General features: G+C 38.5%; 1 protein-coding gene across 1 annotated transcript; it reads right to left on the minus strand.

Moving 5' to 3' along the window:
* Positions 1-16,265: 16,265 nt before the first annotated feature.
* LIG4 (DNA ligase 4) lies at positions 16,266-19,869 on the minus strand. Its single transcript, XM_005422677.3, has one exon. It carries the CDS (start codon positions 19,867-19,869, stop codon positions 17,131-17,133), a length of 2,739 nt encoding a protein of 912 aa, XP_005422734.1. The 3' UTR covers positions 16,266-17,130.
* Positions 19,870-20,228: the final 359 nt, after the last annotated feature.

The following is a 20,228-nucleotide window of genomic DNA, read 5'->3' on the forward strand; positions in this document are numbered from 1 at the left end:
ATCCTGAACATTGTGGAAAACTGTACATGCTGCCTGGGATCTACTGTGCCAGGAAATGTAAAGGTGTCTCCTTCCATCTGTTGGAGAATGGGGAGAGGAAAGGCTACTTTGATTTGCTTTACTTGCATATTTCCTTCAGTGTCACGCTGTGAGCCATCCTTCAGTCAGAATTGGCTTAATAATTTTAAGTAAATAAATATTCAAGAAAGACTACAAGCTAAGGGTCTGCTGGGGGACTCCAGGTGATTTGTGCTTCTTGTTACACTCTGAGACAGTTCTGTTAATAAGACTTTTTTTGTGAGAGAAGTTATGGCTGAAAATTTTAGGATAGCAAATTTAGCTAAGGGACTTCCTTCATAGGATAAGATGTAATGGAGTTGCTGGCCATGCCTCTCTTTCCTAGACATTAATAACAGTAATTCTTAACTTTCTGATCTCTTTTTGATGTAGTCTTTCCCCATTTCATTACTGACCTGTCCCTCTGGGCAGGCTGGATAGATTGTCTGAGACCAATAGCATGAAGTTCAAGACCAGACAATTAGATACTGGAATGGGCTGCCCAGGGAGATGAGGAGTCATCCTCCCTGGAGATATTTCTGGAAAGACTGGACGTGGCACTCAATGCCATGGTCTAGTTGACAGGGTGGTGTTGGGTCATAGGTTGGACTCAATGATCTCAGAGGTCTTTTCCAACCTAATTGATTCTGGATGATTCTGTCCTTAAATTAACTTCCTTTTTTCCACTCTCCCCTCCATCTTTAAAACACATTTTCCAGTGCTTTTCCTTATCTTAAACATGAAGCCTAAAACTACTTGCTCCCTTAAGACCTGTCCTATATTTTGACTAACTTAATCTGGGAATAAACCAAATATTGTTCCAGGAAACAGCTAGTGCTACAAACTGCACTGTACTAGTAACAGATGCAACAATTAATTATTCAGGGGTTTTGAGTATGAAAAATAAAGATTGAAAAATTTTGGTGTAAGATTCTTTTAAATTTAAAAAAAAAATTAAAAAGAGTTACTGTAAAACAATGTTCCAGAAATCCCAGCAAGTCATTTGGGAGATGGAAATAAGAAAACCACACTTCTTTCTTTTTTAGTGATTGTCTGTGTCTTACTCTAAAAAATCCCTGCCTCTCTGAAGAGATGCCATACCTCTTTAACTATATAGGCCATTTCTTGTCATCTTGGTGTCACTCGGAACTATGACTTTTGTGGAGACATGCCTTGAAGTATTTTCCTTCTCTTTCTGCTCTTTTTACATGTGTCTTGTAATTTTGAGACATGTTTATGTAGGTGCCTCATAAATTCAATATTTTCATATTTATGGGCACATGTGATAACATGTCAGTGGCAGTATATATACTGCTAAAGCAAGGATCCCTTCTTTCATTTTCAGACAAATACATATTCAAGATTAGTCAAGAGAATCTCTCTTAATGACATTCTTTCCATCCAAATATTTTTATTTTACCTTGTATTTTGCTTTGGTTTAGTCAAAACAAAGTGACAAATAGACTGCATTTCAGTTTTATTGCTGCTTTCTCTGTTCTGCTGAACTCTGCGTGTTGTCTCCTAAAATACTGTCTGACAAGGAAATTGTTTCCACTCTGTTTTGTGCTTTCACCCACAGAATCTCTCAACCAAATCCACCAAAAATTGAATCTGCTGTAAACTAAACAAAACAGTTTGATCACAGCTAGTGTAAAATAGTACCATTCAATCAAAGTCAAAGTGTACCAGGTTGGCTTTTGTAGGTTAAAGGGTTGGCTCAAAATGTTACTTGTGTTTAAAGATGCCCAGAATAATCTGTGTATCTCAGATGTGAAAACTAAAATTTAAATTTTAATCCAGTCCTACACGTGCTTAAATACAAGCCTTCTAAAAATGAATTCAAAAATACATGAGTCAGTAAAACCACTTCCACACTTAAACATATTTTTAAGCAGTTGGCAGGATAAGAGCCCTAAAAATGCCACAAGCCAAAGCACTGAACTTTGGCATTTTTGATGACCTTTGATCTTTCATCTACTATGAGGATGACACATGAACAAAATTGTTTGCTCTTGATGCACTAACTGATACAGGGCTTTTTTTGCCTGTGTTGATTTGACTTAGCACAAAGAGCAAATGCATTTTCAGCAATAGAAGAACAATATACCTTCAGTTTTTTAAAAAGTGGAAAACTGAAAAGGTCAGTTACTACTGCAGATGCCTGCTTCCTCACTGATGATATCACCAGAATAAAAGCAATGCTCTTGTCAAGTCAGCACTTTGATACAAACCAACATCCTTCTAATTTCAAAGATGTATTTATACAAACATACAAAACCATAAAGAACATGATTATCCAGATATATTTCTCTTATCTTGTGATTTTCCTTTTCTTAAAATGTCATTTCTATAAATACAGTCATTTGGCTTTCTGTATGACACAAAGTAAAGGTAAATTTTTAACTCTTGATTTATATTTCAAATATTCTGCAACTTTTTTGACACATTGGTTAAAATCAGATGGGGCTTCTCACTGAATACGTCTTGAAAGCTCTGACTATCTGTAATTCCTCTCTTAGTACTCATACAGGCATAAGGAAACAAAATTATACACAGGTGCCTGTAGAAAAAGGATTGCTTTTTCTATTTTGACCATGAAAGAGGCATGACACACACAGTAAGCAAGGATGTGGGTGTGCCTGAGAGGTCACCTACCTCCAGGGCTTAGACACAGAGCTCTAAGCTACCCAGGAGCATTTCCATCTAGTTAAAATGCACAGAGGGACTGTCTTCTGGAGGAGGACACCAGTTTAATACATGTATACCTATATATACATATATACAGAGCTAATATGTATATGCAAGGTATATATGTGTGAGTGTATATATAAATATATATATACAGTGACAAATTAATCTATTAACTTTGTGTGGTTTTAGGATGCAGAAGCTCTAAACTTGAATCTACTTGTGAAGCATTGTTTTTGAATTCTGCATTAAGCTGTTACTGGATGAAGTCTATAACCAGCTCTTGAAGCAGAGCTGGCAATGCAGTGCTCCTGCACAGCTTCCACAGGTAAGCTAAAGAATGCCCATAGTATACCAAGGCCTCCAGTCTGCTCACCTCTGGAGAGCACGCACAAGTGACCCTGTAGCCTCTCAGCCACAGGATACTTAACACAGGTCACCCACATCCTGCATGTTAACATTTGTTGTATCCACATCACTTTATAACCAGCATCACTTTAAAGAAACAGAAAATTTCATTGCATACCACAGCATCAGCAAGTTTGCTGGAAAGTGATAACTGAGCTGAGTCCTTGTGGAGCTCTGGATGAAATATTATCAGCCTTCATCATAGCAATGCTCAGTGCTGTGAAAACTGACATGCTGTTCTTCATATTCAGAAGTGGGAGACAAAATATTTTTTTTAAGATAAGATACCAAGAAGCTTGGACTCAGAATCACAGACTGGTTTTGGTTGGAAGCTATCCAGTCCAACCCCCCTGCAATGAACAGGGATCTTTTCAAATAGATCAGGTTGCTCAGAGCACAGCCCAACCTGACCTTGAATGTTACCAGGGATAACTTATAAAGCTTTAGTAGCTTTTGGTAGTAATTAGAGAGGCCTTGTAGATACTAATTAGAAGTCTAAACTCTGCCTAAGGTGTGTTTGTAACAGCTAAATCCTATTTTTGCAACTTTAACAAAATGAAGATAACAAAGGGCTTTTATGACAAAGGACTTAGAAAACAAGAATGCTCCAAGGTGAAAATTCTCACATAATTGAAGCTACTACAAATTAGGAGGTAAAGGCCAGCCTATGCAAGCTGATTGCTATCTTTCAAACATGCAATTTCTCATTAATTGCTTCACTCCAGTGGTGCCATAGTTCATACTCTGGTCTTGTTCATTTCTGCACTTGGGAATGACGACTGATGATTCAAGAACTCTAGATTGAATACTTCATTTATTTAACCTTTACAGAGCCTAGGTAATTTCAAAAACATAGAGTAATATCTTTTCTTTGTTTTTGTGCTCAGGAAGTTAAAGTTATGTACTTCAGCAGATTTTTTCAGTTATATGTCAGCTAAATTTTCATGTACAAATGTATTCCCTAAGTAGAGTGATTGTGAGACTTTAAATGTCAACTCAGTATTCATGAGGAATCTTTTGTCTGCATTAAGACCCAGCTGCCGTCAGCGATATTGGGTTACAGAGCACCAGAACAGCCAGCCAAAAAGAAAAAAAAAATGAAGAAATCCAAAGTCATTGCTTGATTTGATTGTTATTCACTTTTAAGTATTTTCATTCAACTCTGATTGCTGTAGAATTTGTCTGCTTTATGAGTGTCTTTAAAAGGAGACATTGATGTTTTATGCTGTCTTAAGTGCTAACAATCATCACTGCTAATGAACACAGACTCATTAATGTCTAAATCATTCACAGCACAAGGCTGTTTCTTTGCCTCTTGAGTTTGCTTTTCCTGGGACAATTAATTTTTATATTAGCTACTACATCTGTTTCCAATGCCATCCATTAATTTTAGTTTATTCTTTGTATTACAACACTAAGTTTTTCACTGTAAAGGTAGAATTTTTTATTCAGGAAAAGAACTTTTAGACCCCCCCCCCCCCCGCCCATCCATAGAAATACACATTTTTATTTAAAATTTTTATTTAATTCTTAAATCTATAACTTACAGCTCTGTTAACTGTCCCCTAAATGAAAGCTGATATTATTTTAGTGTAAATAACTTTCTCTGTGAACCATGAAGGAAACAGATATACCTCTTGAGCACAGAACTATTAAAACTGACAATATTGCACAATGACATTATCAAATCATGTGGGAACAAGTTAAAGAAGAAATTGTATCATCATGCCTGCTGTTTATATTTGGATCTTATATTTTGGATCCTGAAGAACAAAGCTTTCTTTAAAAAATACTTTTTGATGTCATATTATCGTGGCCATTTCAGGAAAACCACAGCACTGCCATAGACTTGTACTGAACCATAGCTCTAAAATTTCTAAGGAAGAAAGTTCAGTGTCCTGAGAAAAACAAATACTCTGAAACTGCATTACCAACAATTAATTATAAAATTAATAGTTTTCCTGTAGGGTTAGACAGTGCAGCAACCATTCATCCCACATGCTATCCAGTAACTCTAGTGAAGCACTGGGATACCACCTAAATCAAACCATAAACTAATCACATGGTTTTGTTGGGATTGTCTATTGGTTATAAAATCACTATCCCTATGCTGTGAGCTTGGCAATTATGTAGTTTATGGAACTAAAAGGAACAATCTATGGAATGTTTTGTCTATCAGTCTCTTTTCCTCGTATTTGGCTCTTTCTGTTCAGGTAGAAATTGCCTTCTATTGAGTACTGTCCTTTTATATCCATTTGATTTAGGTTCATTGAATATTCATAAAAATGATGTGATAGCATCGCATTTTTATTATCTTTCTCACTAAATAAAAATTACAATCAGCATCATATTACAACAGACAGTAACATAGCAGGAGTGTGCTAGGTTCTAAGAGTCTGAATAAACAATGCAAATAAAAAACATGGCATTTGCAAGAGTGGTGTGCATTAGGATATGCATCACACACTGTAGCAGTGCTGAACATACAGAATTCTCTGAGCAACAGAACCAGGTGAGAGTGGTTTCAAAGAGTTTTGCAGATCAGTGATTAGATACTTTGATGCCTAATGATGTATGAGATTTTCATGTAATTGGGCATTCCCTGTTCCCTCTTCAGGTGAGCACTAAGCAGCAGACTGGAGCAGGAGAGGCAGTGTCACCACCAAAGAAGCTTGTGTTCCTGTTTCTGTGCCTTGGGTGGATTGACTTCATAAGAAAATGAGAAAACTGGGATAAGTTCTTTTGGCACCTGAAATATTTTCTTTCCCGGATAGGTACACAGACTATTTCCCTCATAGAGGCCATTACCACCCTCTCTTCTCAGGCATCTCATGTACTGGAGCTTGGGCTGAGGAGTGGGAAGAGAGAGGGATACTGCTATTTCTTTGTGAAATATGGATAGAACTGGCCCATTGGTTCAGAAGTTACTGTATATGAATCGACACAGACACAGGCATTCACATTTTGATTGCTCAGTGTTCATTCTTTTCAGGCACCTTGATTGAAAATGTGAAGGGGGGAAGAGAGAACAAGAAAATAATCTGCTTTTTACGTAAAGAGGTCTGACTCCTAACAAGCTGCAATTCCCTTCATTTTGTCTCTGATTTCTCACTTTATGGTTAACAAAATTCTCATGGGGAGGAAAGAAAAGAAAAAAAGCAAGTCTCTGAAAAGACAATTTTACTAAACACAGCACTAAATGCATGCAGCCTCTCTCTGAATTCAAAATAAGTGCCCAGCAAGTTCCATTATATACATATATATAATATATATATATATATATGTTTTATGAATGTATCTCCTCCATACAACTTTTTCTCCCTCACACACAGGATTTCAGCTGACTGTGTTTCAAGAATCCAAGGCTTACCTCTGGTAGAGAAACCTGGCTGAGACTTCTGAGGGAATTGTTAAGTTGGAAGAAAAAGCTATGACAACATCTACAGTGTGGAACTATGTGAGATATGAAAGGTAAAGTTGACAGTGGAGGTAGAATTATTGAAACTGGGTCTGTGAGTGGTTCAAAGATGCTGAAGGAAAAAACGCCAAGGTGGAAAAGAAAGAACTCTGAAGGAAGAAGGAGGTGAAAGAGAACTCACAAAGAGATGAAAGCAAGAGAGCATCAAGGGCCAACCTTGCTGCCTTTACCTGACTCAGGATCTACCTGACCTGACCTCATTATTGATCCCTGGCTATCTTTCCCTGGAGTCTCTGAGTGTCAAATAGGAAGGGGTGAAGACTGAGCACACTAACACTTAACCTAGCTCTTTATTAGGTAGCTAACATCTGCATGTGCCAAGCAATGAATAATTGCTATGTACTTTATAGCTGTATGTATTATGCTGTCATAGTCTCTTTGCAAATAGCTAAAGGTGTCCAAAGTGTTACAGTTACATCAACTGGGTACATCAAACCCAGCCATGCTGAGTTTCTCTGTGTCAGTCACACTTTCTGAAAAAAACCTTTTCTCCTGGGAAGCTGAGAAGCCTCAGAGTAAAAGGAAAACAAATTTTTATCTCATTTGCTTCTCCTGTGTTGTGCTCACATGTGGAATGTGTTTGGAGATTGTTTATCCAACACATGGTTGTTTCATTGGTTCCATGTGAATTGTTTTGACTTATTGGCCAATCAGGGTCAAGCTGTGTCAAGGCTCTGGAAAGAGTCACAAGTTTTCATTATTATCTTTTTAGCCTTCTGTCTGTATCCTTTCTGTATTCTTTAGTTAGTATAGTATTCTTTAGTTAGTATTATATTCTTTAATATAATATAGTATCATAAAATAATAAATTAGCTTTCTGAGAACATGGAAACAGATTCATCGTTCCTTCTGGCCACGAAGGACCCCGCAAATACAATATCTCTGGATGCCACCAAAACCCAAACAGACCAAAAGCAATTGGTGGCAGAGCTTGGACAGGGAGAGAATTTTGAGGTATAACTTGTAAGAGGAAAGGATTTAAATGATCTGCACTCTTCACTGCATGATCCAGTCTTTGAAATCTGGCTGTGGAAGGGGAAGGTCTAATTGTAACTGCCCCACATGGCAATTTGTGGCTAATTAATGATCTGGAATGCAGGGCTAGAAAGTGTAACTGCAAGAAAGGGTTAACCCGTCTGGAAGCAAGAACTCTAGAGACAGATGGACTTCTTGCAAGGGAATAAAGGCTCTCTTTGAGTGATGAGTTGAGAAACAACTTCAGCATTGCCTTATGAACCACCCTGGAAAGGGAATATTCAGGGGCACAAGCTTAGGGACGACTTTTGGACAGCAGAACTGGGCTGGGGGACAGACCCACAGCTGGGCTGAGGTGCTACATGCGGCCACTATCAGAACTAGTGCTGATGTAAGAGTTCATAAGGAATCTGCTTATGGTACATCCATGGAGACTCCATGTAGAACTGCATATACTGATAGAACTCTGACCAATGCATTATTCATTAACTGTTTCTCTTTTATATTTAAGCACACCTATGTGTTTCATTGAACTCTAGAGGTACCATCAAAGTTCCTCAACATTGTATAAATCCCATTTTCAGACTGCGCCCCTGTACCTTTTAACATTTCCTGATCATTCAGGAGCAATATGGTAGCTGATCGGTAAGCTATTTCCTCAAAATGGAAACTGTGACCTGACACTTTGGAAATCTATATGTATTTTCAATCAGCGGAAGAACTGTGGTGTATGAAGTATCTCTCTTTTAATTGGAGACTTTACTGAAAATACAGTATCCACATTAGCCCAAGTCTTCTCATTGCATCATGTGGGCCAATGGCTGGGACATTTATATAGATTGCCGTACCAGTTCCTGTCATGGTTTCTCTATGATGTCAAATGAATAAACAGCTTTGAGAGCAGGGACTGAAATTTCCCATGTCAAATACTTCATTCACCAATCCAGGTTAAAAAGCCATTCAAAAATCTGGGCGTTTACCAGTCCTTTTCAAAGAATAGTTTATGTTCACACAGCTTTAGGAAGAATTCAGGCTCTGTGCCAGCCTGGCTTTAGATATCTAAATGTGGAGGAAAAAAAGAAAGAAGTAAATTTCTTTCAGTTAATAAGATTTTTCTTTGCCTTAACATGTTAAGATCTAATTATTAAGATTATTAGAGAGATGCCACTGCCGGAAGTAAGGTGTAAATGAGACCATATGCTGAAGTCAATAATACAGATTTTTATTTAACAGTAATTGTGAGGTAGAGAGATAGATAGAAAGAAATAGGAAAAAGAAAGAATAAGAGTAAAAAGGTCTATAATCACACCCTGTTAGATCCTGCCACAAGACTTGATTCCTGCAACTTCAAAGTCTGTCAGTCAAAGCAATGGTCATTGTCTTGATCCATCAGGGGTGGGGGAAATCCACAAAATTGCATCCACTGGGTTTAAATGTGCTCCATTCAGGTGGGAATGCCCAGGTACCTTCCCTGGGGCATGAAGGTAGGATTACTGCAGTTTCACACTGAAGGGTATAATGCTGTGGATCACGGCACACTTCAGGAGTTTTTGGTGGTTCAAGACCTTATAGCTGCCTCTCAGGTCAGCACAGCTGTGTCAACAATAAACCATCAGAAAGAGAAAATACCTTCAGGCTACTGATGAATGTCCAGATACTTTCCCAGAGGGGAGTTTTCACATCAGAGCCATTATGTAAAGGAGTACACTGGCATGATACAAAGCACTTCCTGTCTCATGGGATTTGCCTCTTATCAGCCTTCTCTTTATCTTGTTCAAGCCCAGCTTAGCCTCCTGTGATGAGTGCGCACTGCCCTCTGCACCTGGGCAGTTAAGAGGTCGATTTTTTGAGTCATTAACTAGTCCAGTCTCTCACACAGTGTTTCACCCAGTTTGTGGGGCTTCTAGAGGTCCCTTTGTATAATGGTCCATTAGTCAGAGAATCAGGCAGCCAGATGTTTCTGTACAATACAGCAGTAGCATGGTACTCCCATTTCTGGGAAACACTCAAATCACAGACTGTAAATAAAATAGGTGGAATATATAGAAGGGTGAAAGCTCTTTTAACTGTTCTCCCAAAATACGGATCATGCGTGATTAATAATGTCAAGGGGAGGAAGAGGTATGAAGAGTCAAAGCAGATCAGATTTCACTTTTACAGATGTCTGTGGGACAGATTAAGACAGGATTTCTACCTTTGAATTTCTGGGTTATAGGCTGACCATTTTACAAAGAAGAACTCCAGGAAGAGGACCCACTTTATCTTAGAAAGTCTTCACAGGGCACTAAGCTTACAGCTGCAATGAACAGGCTGGGCACCTAAATCATTGATCTGCGTAATACCATGGAAGTGATTGAAGTTTTTGCATAAGTAACTGGAGACAGGCACACCTGATTTCTCTCTGCAGATCTCCAGAGGCTGTTTAGCAAATTTAAGCTGCTCTGCTTTGAAGCTAGATACACATAATGTTGATGGGTCAACATTTAAGTTCAAAGGATACATTGGCAAAACTTATTTTTTCCTTGTAATCATCTTGAACCTGCTCACAGTATATTCATGTATGTAAAACAGCCAGTCCAGCCTATTTGTCTTGCACACAGAGATGATTTCACACCATTTCTAGCACAGCACATACTGCTTAATGCTGGTGTATAAACTGCTTTATTTGCATTTAACTAAGTTCCAAGTCATCCTGATAAATATATTAATTGATATAGCTTTTCTCCCTCTTTCAACAGCAGTTAAAACAAGACGTAGCACAGGATTCTGCAGGGTGCAATCCCACCTAAAAGGAGTAAGGGAAGGATAGAAGAGAGGCTGGGGTTGGAGGTGGTTGTGGTGTGGAGGGGGAAATTAGGCTGACTAATAATGCAAAGGCTGTTCCTGCTTGAATACTGATGAGCCAAGTTATCTATGCTGGCCACCTGCCTAACTATTTATTTCCTGCCAATGTTTGATTGCCTGTGCTGATCTTTGGGGAACTGTTATTGTGTGAATGCTGCTAAATGATTTTAATCTTTATTTTAATTCCTGTAAGCTTTTAATATAATTGTAAAAGATAATATGTGATTTGTGTGTTTTCTGATTGCTAAAACCTTTGTGCAATAATAAATGAATATTGAAATTCCCTATGGAAATTCTGGAATATAGCCAAAGGGCAGATAACTGTGAGTGAAGGCTTAAGTAAACAGCAGCAAAGTCTTGCCACTGCCCTTGCAGGAGAGAGAACACTTTGGTTACATGAACATAGCACTCTTTATCTCTCCTCAGCCTGGGTAAGAGGCAGCTGTGGTCTGTTCTCCTGGCCTCTGTGCACTCGTTCTGTTTTGATGTTACCTATAACTGCATGGCCAATTGTGAACACTTGTGTTCCCACGAGCCCAAATTCCCACAGCAGACCTGTGCTCATGCTCAGGGACCACAAAACCCAGTCACATCCCCATGTTTCTTGTCTGCTCCTGAACATAATCCAGAGCACATCATGTATTTTGCATGGTCTCTTCATGTCAGATGCTCAACTCAGGCTCAATTCCTCATCCTGACTAGACAGATCATTGGCACAGGCCTGCCCTGTCCAAAATGTTGTCCAGCCTGGTCTGGACCAAATAATATTCTCCCAAACAGTGATGAAGCACCAGATAGGATGGTCTGAGCAGTGCTAAAGGCACAGCTTTTTATGGCCAGACTGTTTTAAGAAGTGAGAATTTTGGTGTATGACTGAAAATAGCTGGTGGTGGTTGACAATATAGTTTGAAGAACTGGAACTGGGAACCATTTCTGTTTAGTGTAGGCAGCAGAATGCAAGAAATGGTCTGTGCTGAATCCTGGGAATTTCTTGTTTCTACTTACCAAGAAAAACTTCCACAGTCCATTTTCTGGATGGGGAGGAAGAAGTCTCTGTGTAAGGAACAGTCATGCCAGCGACTGTGTGTAGGTGTGTTAGCCTCAGGCAGACTGTAGGTGTGAATTCTGCAACACCATCACAAACTCTTGTTGTCTAGCCTTCCCATCCACTTCTGGAATCTCTAAAAATATTCCTCAGCATTGCTAAAGATGAAGGAATAATAAAAATTGAGGGCATATAGAGTGTATATATATGTGTGTGCACATTTACACATGTTCTAGGAGGTTTTGGCTACTCTGATTTAGAAATCCTCCTTCCCTCCATGCAATTCCTGGAGCTCACTCACATGCTGGACAGACAATCATGCAGTTGCAGAAGTCCAGAGCAGGGTCATGACTGAGCCACAGTCCATGCCTGGGCAGCAGCCAAAACATGGGCCAAGGGTTCAGCACCCCGAATAAACCACAGAATTGTGTAAGTCTGACCAGAAGTCATAAACAAAGACAACCCAGGGCAAAGCATGTAATTCTAAAAGCATTTTGCACTGATAGCAAATTGGAAAGTATTTTGGAAAGGTTGAATCAGCCATGTCTTCCAAAAACACAGGTCAGGAAGGCAGGTTATCCAAAACAAATACAGCAGAATATTTCTCCTGTATCATTACATATAAAGACCCAGGTCTCTTCCTAGTGGTAAAAGGTTTCTTTATATCTCCCAGTCACTAAAAAAAGTTAAATATTTCAGTCTTAAAAATTTAAATATTATATGTGGTCCACCTTAGATGCCTTTACTGAGTGTCTGCCAGGAATCTGTATGAGATCTGTATGCAGCAGTTGTTCTGTTCATACAGCTCTTCATCACCAAGCATAAGAATTTAAATAATTGATATAGAAAAAAATTATTCTCAAGTTACCACATAATTCAAAGGGGGAAAAAGAGTAAAATTGTGGGGGTTTTACTGTCTTTTATTTATTAACTTTGTTAATGTTGTTAATGCATGTGACCTCACAGCAATGTGTCAGGCAGTCTGCTCCCAGCACCTGTGTTTCAGTTACAGAGAGATGTAATCAGCAAAACCAGCTATCCTGTTTATTTCTCTTTTCTTCATACAATCATGTTCAGAGACCTGTACAATGTGATACCTATCATCTTCATATTTACTTTTGCCTTGAATAATCTTTTTTTTTACTCTAACAGCACTCAGAGATTAAGTAAAACAATTTTTTTAAAAACCCCAAAACAAACGAAATAACCTTAAAAGCCAACAAACAAACAAACAAAAACAATAACAAAACAAAAACCTAAACAAACAAAAACCAACCCAACAAAAACTCCAAATCCAAGATGTATGTAACTATGTTTGCTATAATTATATCTGAACATGTTTACAGGACAGACTGAAGCATAAGAGAGAGGTATGAGAACTAACTTTAAACTGTATGTATAAATTCATCCCACTTCGGCAGCACACAGGTCTTATATATAAAATCCATAATACACTAGTCAAAAGAGGCAAACTCAAGAGAGAAGCTGCGGGAGACCAAGAAGGAAAAAAGCAACCACAAAAACTTAGTGAGACTAGCTGTGTTACACATCTATTTGCTGTCTTTTACTTGAATGCATGTATTTATGCCCCAACAGGAACTCCTACCCAACTGCCTTTGACCAGACAGTTATTGCATTGACTGCAGGTGTAAGATGAGCGGGTTAAAAACAAAGATTTCAGAGAACATGTTGCCTCTGCCTGCTGCTGTTGCTGCCAAAGCAAAGTCTGCTGAGGCTGTAACATATTAGCTGCAGGAGGAAGCTTCCATCTGCAAGAACGTGGGGAAATCCTCCCTCCTCCTTAACATAATCTGTACTGTTTATGTTTGTAAATCTACCATCACAAGAAAGTAGCTGTTACTTCAGCACCCCCAAATCAAGACTAGGCAATCAGATGAAAGTGGTTAAATTACTGGAGCCTGTTTTCACTTTCACAATTGGTACAGTTATATATCATCTCAAATTGAAAACCAGCTTTTCTGTTCTTTAAGACATGGCTAGTATTTAAACATTTATACGCAGAACTTAGAGAGTTCTTTCCACTGCTCAGGAGACTGGACAACCTTGATGTTTATGTTCATTGTAACTCAATTTGGTTTATGCTTTAGGTTTTCTTGGTTTGCTTTGCTTTTTCCTCCAGTTTAAGGTGTAGCTTTAAAAGTCATGCTGATAAAGAGAGTTAGCTATACTAATATCTGTTGTCCTGCAAATTAAAAAAAATTAAATTTGCAATGTATATGTCACCACTTGACACTTTGACCATTCACAAGACACCTAAAATCAGAATGAGAAACTTAGTTCAGAGCTGATTCACAGAACAATTGAGGCTGGATGGCACCCTTGAGATCATCTAGTCTAACCCTGTCCAGTTGAAGGGTCAGGTAGAGCAAGTTGAAGTTGATTGCACATTGAATGTCACCAAGGATGGAGATTCCACAACCCCTCTGAGTAACCTGTTCCTGTGTTTCACCACCCTTACAGTAAGACTTTTCCTAGTTTTAAGCAAAAGTTCCTGTTCCATTTTGTGCCCATTGACTCTTGTCTTGTACCTTGGCTGCTGATGACAACTCTTCAAGCATTTCAACCAGCTTTCAGTCCACTCTCCTGTCCACTCATCTAGCCCATATTAGCTGCCTACGAAAATACTACAGGAAAGTGTCAGAAGGCTTCCAAAGGCTGAAAAAACATCTACAGCTCTACTTTTCTCCATCAAGCTGGTCTTGTACTATAACAAAACACAAAACGCTGGTGAAATTATAAAAATTTCAATTAGAACCACAAGGACTTCTAGAAAAAATGAAACAAAACAACTTTCTACCTGAATCTATTTCAAAAGATTAATTTGAACTTCATAAAAGCTATAGAAATACCCTAGTTAACTTATTCTAATTAGTACAACTCTATATAGAACCAGACTATGTGAATTCATTCTATTCTGGGAAACACTGAGGATAAAAGAATGAAATATACAATCCCTCACACCATACACACTCATTTTTTGTGTAACAATCCCTTTTTCTCCCCTGGTATCTTATTTCTGGCAACTTTAGTAATGAAAAATGTATTTTACTTTACATACAACAGGGAGAAAGATGAACTGTGGTTTCATAACTTTACATAGTTCCTCTACCCGTAATATTAACAGAATAATAGATCTGAATATATTTTGTCACTAATCTAGTGACAATTGTACATGTTGAAACATTCTTATTACATCAGTTTTCAAATACAATCACATATGCTGTGAACATTAATGTTTGCAGTTTGAACTTAAATTCAACTCCCTTATATATTCTCTCAAGACAATCTTCCCCAAAATTACAAAGAAAGAAAAGCTACATCTGTTAAAAACATCCAAATATAATGCTAAATATATTTTTCCTAAAAGAAAATAATTTTTGGTTGATGCCTTTTACTTTCCTTGCTTCTAGAAAGGAACATGGAGAAACATTATACCTGCAAGCTCCTTCACTGTTAGGTTTGTATAAGTCAAACATACAGAGTTCTCTCATTCCTATCCCCTCACAGCAAAAAATAGTTCCATAAAATTTTACAGGCCCATCTACTGTTTTGTGGTGCAACAGCTGTTACCAGCTGGAGATGATTTATGCTCAGTTGAACTATGTTGAAAGGCATTTCCCTAGTCACCTTCAAACAATCCTTTTTTAATCTTTTCATGACATTTTATAACTCCAAGTCCCTCTTTTGAAAGAATTCAAGCTGCAATTATATGTAGATTGAAAAGATTAAATGGCCTTTGATTGTATTTTAACAGAAAGAGTGACACAAAGTATTGCAAAAACCCCACAAGCAAGCTACAGAGCTTTTTAAGATCTCTCACCAGATCATTGAGATGCCATAAACAGAATAGTACATCTTACCTCTTATTTACTATAGCTGACAGATTTTGACTGATTTCACCTGTATAAGTGGATCTTCTGCTTGTCAAGGATATTAATACAGACTCTTGAAACATACAGATGTACTCTTTCAGAAATGAGTAACTGGAAATTGAGCAACAGGAACGACACAGTTTTTATGTGTTTCACCACACAGATGTACTACAGTAAAAATGTGACAAGCTTTCCACAATTTTTTAATTTGTTTCTGGAAAGGAGTTCACATTCAAACTTCGGGCCCAGATGAACACAGGGGAACAAAAGAAAGGTGAGGATTTCTGTAACAGAAAGAGGCCAGGCTTTCCTTCGCTCATTCAAATCCCTGCTGGCTCAAGGGGTGCTACTGGGCTGCTCCTAGAGGCAGTGTGCTGAGGGAACAGCAAGGCAGACACAAGGCAGGATCCTCACCAACAAAAAGCATGTCCCACCATACCAGCCCCACTCAAGAAAAAGAGCAAAGCAAGCCTGGTGATGGGAAATTTGTGGACAGTGACTAATACATTTTACCTATTGAGTGTATTTCAGATAATAAGGGAACTGCTAATACACTAAGAGATATCAATACAATTCCAATTAGCCAATATTTCAATACTTCCATTAAACCTTTTATGTAACGATTCCCAATTCCCTTTACAGGAACTTTTGCATGAACATGACCACAGAAAGCATAGAAGACAGAGGTCAGCTAAAAACTGACTCCGTGTGGCCTGCCTAACTTAATTTTTGTTTGATACCAATGTTGACATAACAAGAGAAAAGGCCTCAACCTTTCTCCCCTCAAAGCTAATGCATGAATTATCTAACAGTAAAATAAGAAATTAAGTTTTATGCTTTTCAAAAGTGACTGCTAACTAAAAATAAATACCAGGCAGACTTTAAAAATAGATTTTATTTAGTAATTGGAAAAATATACATTAAACTGGATATTTGGAAATTAATCCTACAATAACTTAAGAAGCATTTTTAAAAGATAAACTGATGGTTAATTGCAAAAGCCTAGTCCTGTCACAATTCATAGTTAAACTGTAATGAGCACAGGAGGTTATTACAATTCTTAAGTAATTGATTTGCATTTCATATATATTAATTCATTATTACCTCAATGAAAAGCTTTGGTTCTTTAGTACAAAGGCTATTTACACAAAGAAACATGGAGTCTACACAATATCCTAAAATCAAAGTGCTTCTGAGGCTGTGTGGAGCTTAATGCTAAAACCAATGTAAGCAAATTAAAATAGTACAGATCAAGTTTATAAATTACTGAATTCTCTAGCATATGGAATACATACAAAACCAGTCCAGAAAAACCTGAATGTGATTGCAAATCGATAGCTAAATAATAAACAGCAGAATCTCCATAAAATAATAATTATAAATTATTATAAATTATTATCTCCATTTTGAACAATGGAGGCAAGCATTATTAAAGCTAGAACAAACTAGCCAGTTCCAAACATATTTTATTTATGTAAAATTTCAGATCTCTCCTGAGACCTGTTTGTGGATTAAAAGGCTTAAATTATTTATCTTGTGGTGGTTTTTTTTCCTCCAACATAGTTTAGCATCCTCTTGCTTCCGCAAGAGTAAAATTAAATGCCTTCCTCTGATTTCAGCGATTCAGTGTTATTCTTTAGCCAGAGCCAGCTTTAAATATACACTAAAACACACAAAAAATTTAGGACAACCTCACAAAATCCGAGTCCAATTGTGCCTTTGCTCCAATCTTAAAAACTGCTTTAAACTAAGTACTGATTTTCATTTTTTGCGACTCCTTCCTCCACTGAGTGTGTTACCCACAGCTCGGATACAATTTTAAATTTCTTCCCAAATGTTCTCCTGAGTGCTTTCATCTCTTCTACCCGTGAACAATCATCTCCCACAACAACATGGGAGACACCCTCTTCAAGGTGAGAAACTACTTTTGCACCATAAAAACGGAGCTCCAAAGCTCTAGTTGAAAGTGTAGTTCCAGGGATTTTGCTTTGGGGCTCATTAACAACAGCATAACAGTCCACATACATAGTGCTTCCTCTGAATATACCAAGTTGACAACTGCTACACCAATAACGTTCTTCTAGCTCTGCAATCAAGTCCAGAGGCATTGCCTTATTGTCTTTCATTCTTGAGAACACTTCCTTGAGCTGCGCAACATCTGTGTTTGCTGTGTAGCTGTCTCCATAACAATCATACTCACGAGCAAAATGCTCTTTTGTGTCAGGAGACATGTGAATCATAAAGGCTGGTTGCCAAGGCACCAGCATTTTGGTTTGAAAACACTGAAGGAGCCATTCTGCCCTCACCACATCGTATTTGTTGGAAGCAATGATGTTTTTCACTCTGACATTCTCAGCTCCTACAATGACACAGTATGTCTCTGGCCCAGGGTTCTGTACCACACTGCCACCACACTGGGCTATTCTGCTTTCCAGGTCAGACTTTGAGTATTTTCCCATTCCTGTCATAACACAAAACTCAACATCTTCAAATACATTTGAAACCTTGCTTACACTAGAAAGATCAGGAGCTTTAAATTGCTCAGCTATTCCAATTACCTTCCTCACCTTTGAAACAGTTTTCCTTTTTTTCTCATGTGGCTCATCGTACTCATCTATATGAAGGTGCTTAGATGCCAGCTTTCCTTGTGCTTTGCTTCTGAGGTCTTCTAGCATGTCTGAAGTCATGCACTCATACCATTCTTTGTCTTCCCTTATCTTCTCAATTCGAGGGAATCTCAAAGTACAGTCAGTTTTATACATATCACTGTCAACAATCTCAGCTGCCTTGATCTGAACTATGACAGAGTTGCAAGGTTCAATGTACATTTCAGGTTTTTCAGCGCCACACAAAATGTTACCAGGAGGGTCCTTCCTATGGTAGGGCTTCCAGTGTTTAGCCAGTTTCAAGCCCAGATCATACAACTCTTTCATAGTATAGCCGGAGCCAACACGACAAATGGAGTGGAAAATGGTCGGCTTTTCATTCGGAGGGGGCGTCTCTGCAACAGCACATAGAAAATGAGACATCATTCCACCACGAGACCCCTTCCCCCAGTAACCACCAACAATTAAAAGGTCCAGCTCATCCATCAGTCCATTGACATATTCTGGCTTGATTTTTAACCAGCCTTCCCCACGTTTGTCAGGCTTGTAGGTGGACATGGGATCTTTCACCATAATTCCTTCCTCTCTGTTATCTATGGCTTCATTTAAAGCATCAACTACTTCTTTTCTTGTTCTGGCACTTCTCTTATGGACAACCTGTATCCTGCCCTTTACTGGGGTAAATACAGTACTTAAGATTTCATATCGTTTCCTTAGTACTTCATGCCCCAACTTCTCATCATTAACCATCAATACATCAAATACACAGAAGCAGGTCTGCAGATCAGAGTCCTCCACCATTCTTTTTATGTCAAATTTGTTTCCTTTTTGCATAAAAGTTTGTGCCTCAGGATTGTAAGCCATCATTTCACCATCAAGAATGCAATTTTGTATATTGCTCTTAAATACATTATGAATAAATGGCGTTAAGGAACCTTCAAGAGGTGAAGCACCAAACTGCTGCGTATAGTCAAACCCATTGCGGGAAAAATACTTGTACACATCCCCATCTTTGTGCATCTGCATACGTTCACCATCCAGCTTGGTTTCTATGTAGAATGTCTGGTTACTCATTTGTTTCTCAATTTGCGGGACATCTGCAATAGCAGCAAGCATTGGTTTAAAGGCAGAAAACAACATGATAGAAACATCACTAAGTGAGACAGTGGGATCATGCAGTTGTCTGCAAACTTTTTCCAAATCGGTAGTAACATTGTGCAATTCAGCAGCATCAGGATGAAAAATTGAAAATATAGTTTGTTGACTAACACCAAGCTTTAGATCCTTTACAATCATTCGGATAAGCCATTTTTGTTCCAGTGCTGTGCTCTGGGTAATTAAATGAAGAAGACTTTTCTTTAACTGACCCTTGTTTTTAGCAGCATTATTGTTAGCAATTGCATCTAAATGTTCATTGACTTGTTCTATTGTCAGTCTGCCTTGTTTTGGGCTCCTAGGTTTTAGCACAAAGTAGGCGATCATTGCAAAATCCCCAGCATCTCCACGTGAGCCCGTAGGCGTTCTGTAATTTAAAAGCTTTGCAGCATCTTTTCCATCTTTTGGTAAACCAAGCAGTTCAATATAGAGCTTTGCAAGCATAGTTTCTTTAATTCCATATGCCATCCTTTCTCTTTCCAACTGTGGGAGAATAAGCCGCATAGCTGGGTAAAAGGAATCTGTGACATCTTTCTCTTTTTGATGGAGTGCATCATGGAATTTCCTCCAGGAATCCAGAAAATCCTTGAAATACTTGGTTTTCTCTGGACGAGTTTTGGACTTCTGTATTCGCTCCAGAGTAGAACAGAGATCTGCAAATGGCACGTGAGAGGCCACCGTTTTTTTAGGAGGAGGCTGTGAAACAGGTGCAGAAGCCATCAGTCTGTTTTTCTGGGAACAAAACAAAATTGCATATTTATAACAAAACAGCAGGTTATTCTGTCTAAAAAAAAAACCAACTCTAATTAGGATTTACGCTTGTTCTCATTTTTCCACCTAAGATCTAACCACTATCTTAAAGGTCGCCAGCTGATTGCTCATTTAACAGGGTCAAACTCAGCAGCGAGGCTGCGACACTGAAACACCGGCATCACTTAGACGTTGGTCTGCAGGGCAGGAGAAGGCACCGCGCTCCCCTCCCGCTGCTGCCCAGGCGGGACCTTTCAGTGCTCGGTGACTTCCTCCTCCGCTTTCCCCGAGAACGCACCCTGCCCCCGACACCACCCGCCTCGGCCTCT

Source organism: Geospiza fortis, unplaced genomic scaffold, assembly GCF_000277835.1.
Source record: "Geospiza fortis unplaced genomic scaffold, GeoFor_1.0 scaffold366, whole genome shotgun sequence".
Lineage (NCBI taxonomy): Eukaryota > Metazoa > Chordata > Aves > Passeriformes > Thraupidae > Geospiza > Geospiza fortis.

Excerpts from the sequence above, each read along its gene's own strand:
- LIG4 (XM_005422677.3), bottom strand. The coding sequence starts at position 19,869 with ATGGCTTCTGCACCTGTTTCACAGCCTCCTCCTAAAAAAACGGTGGCC.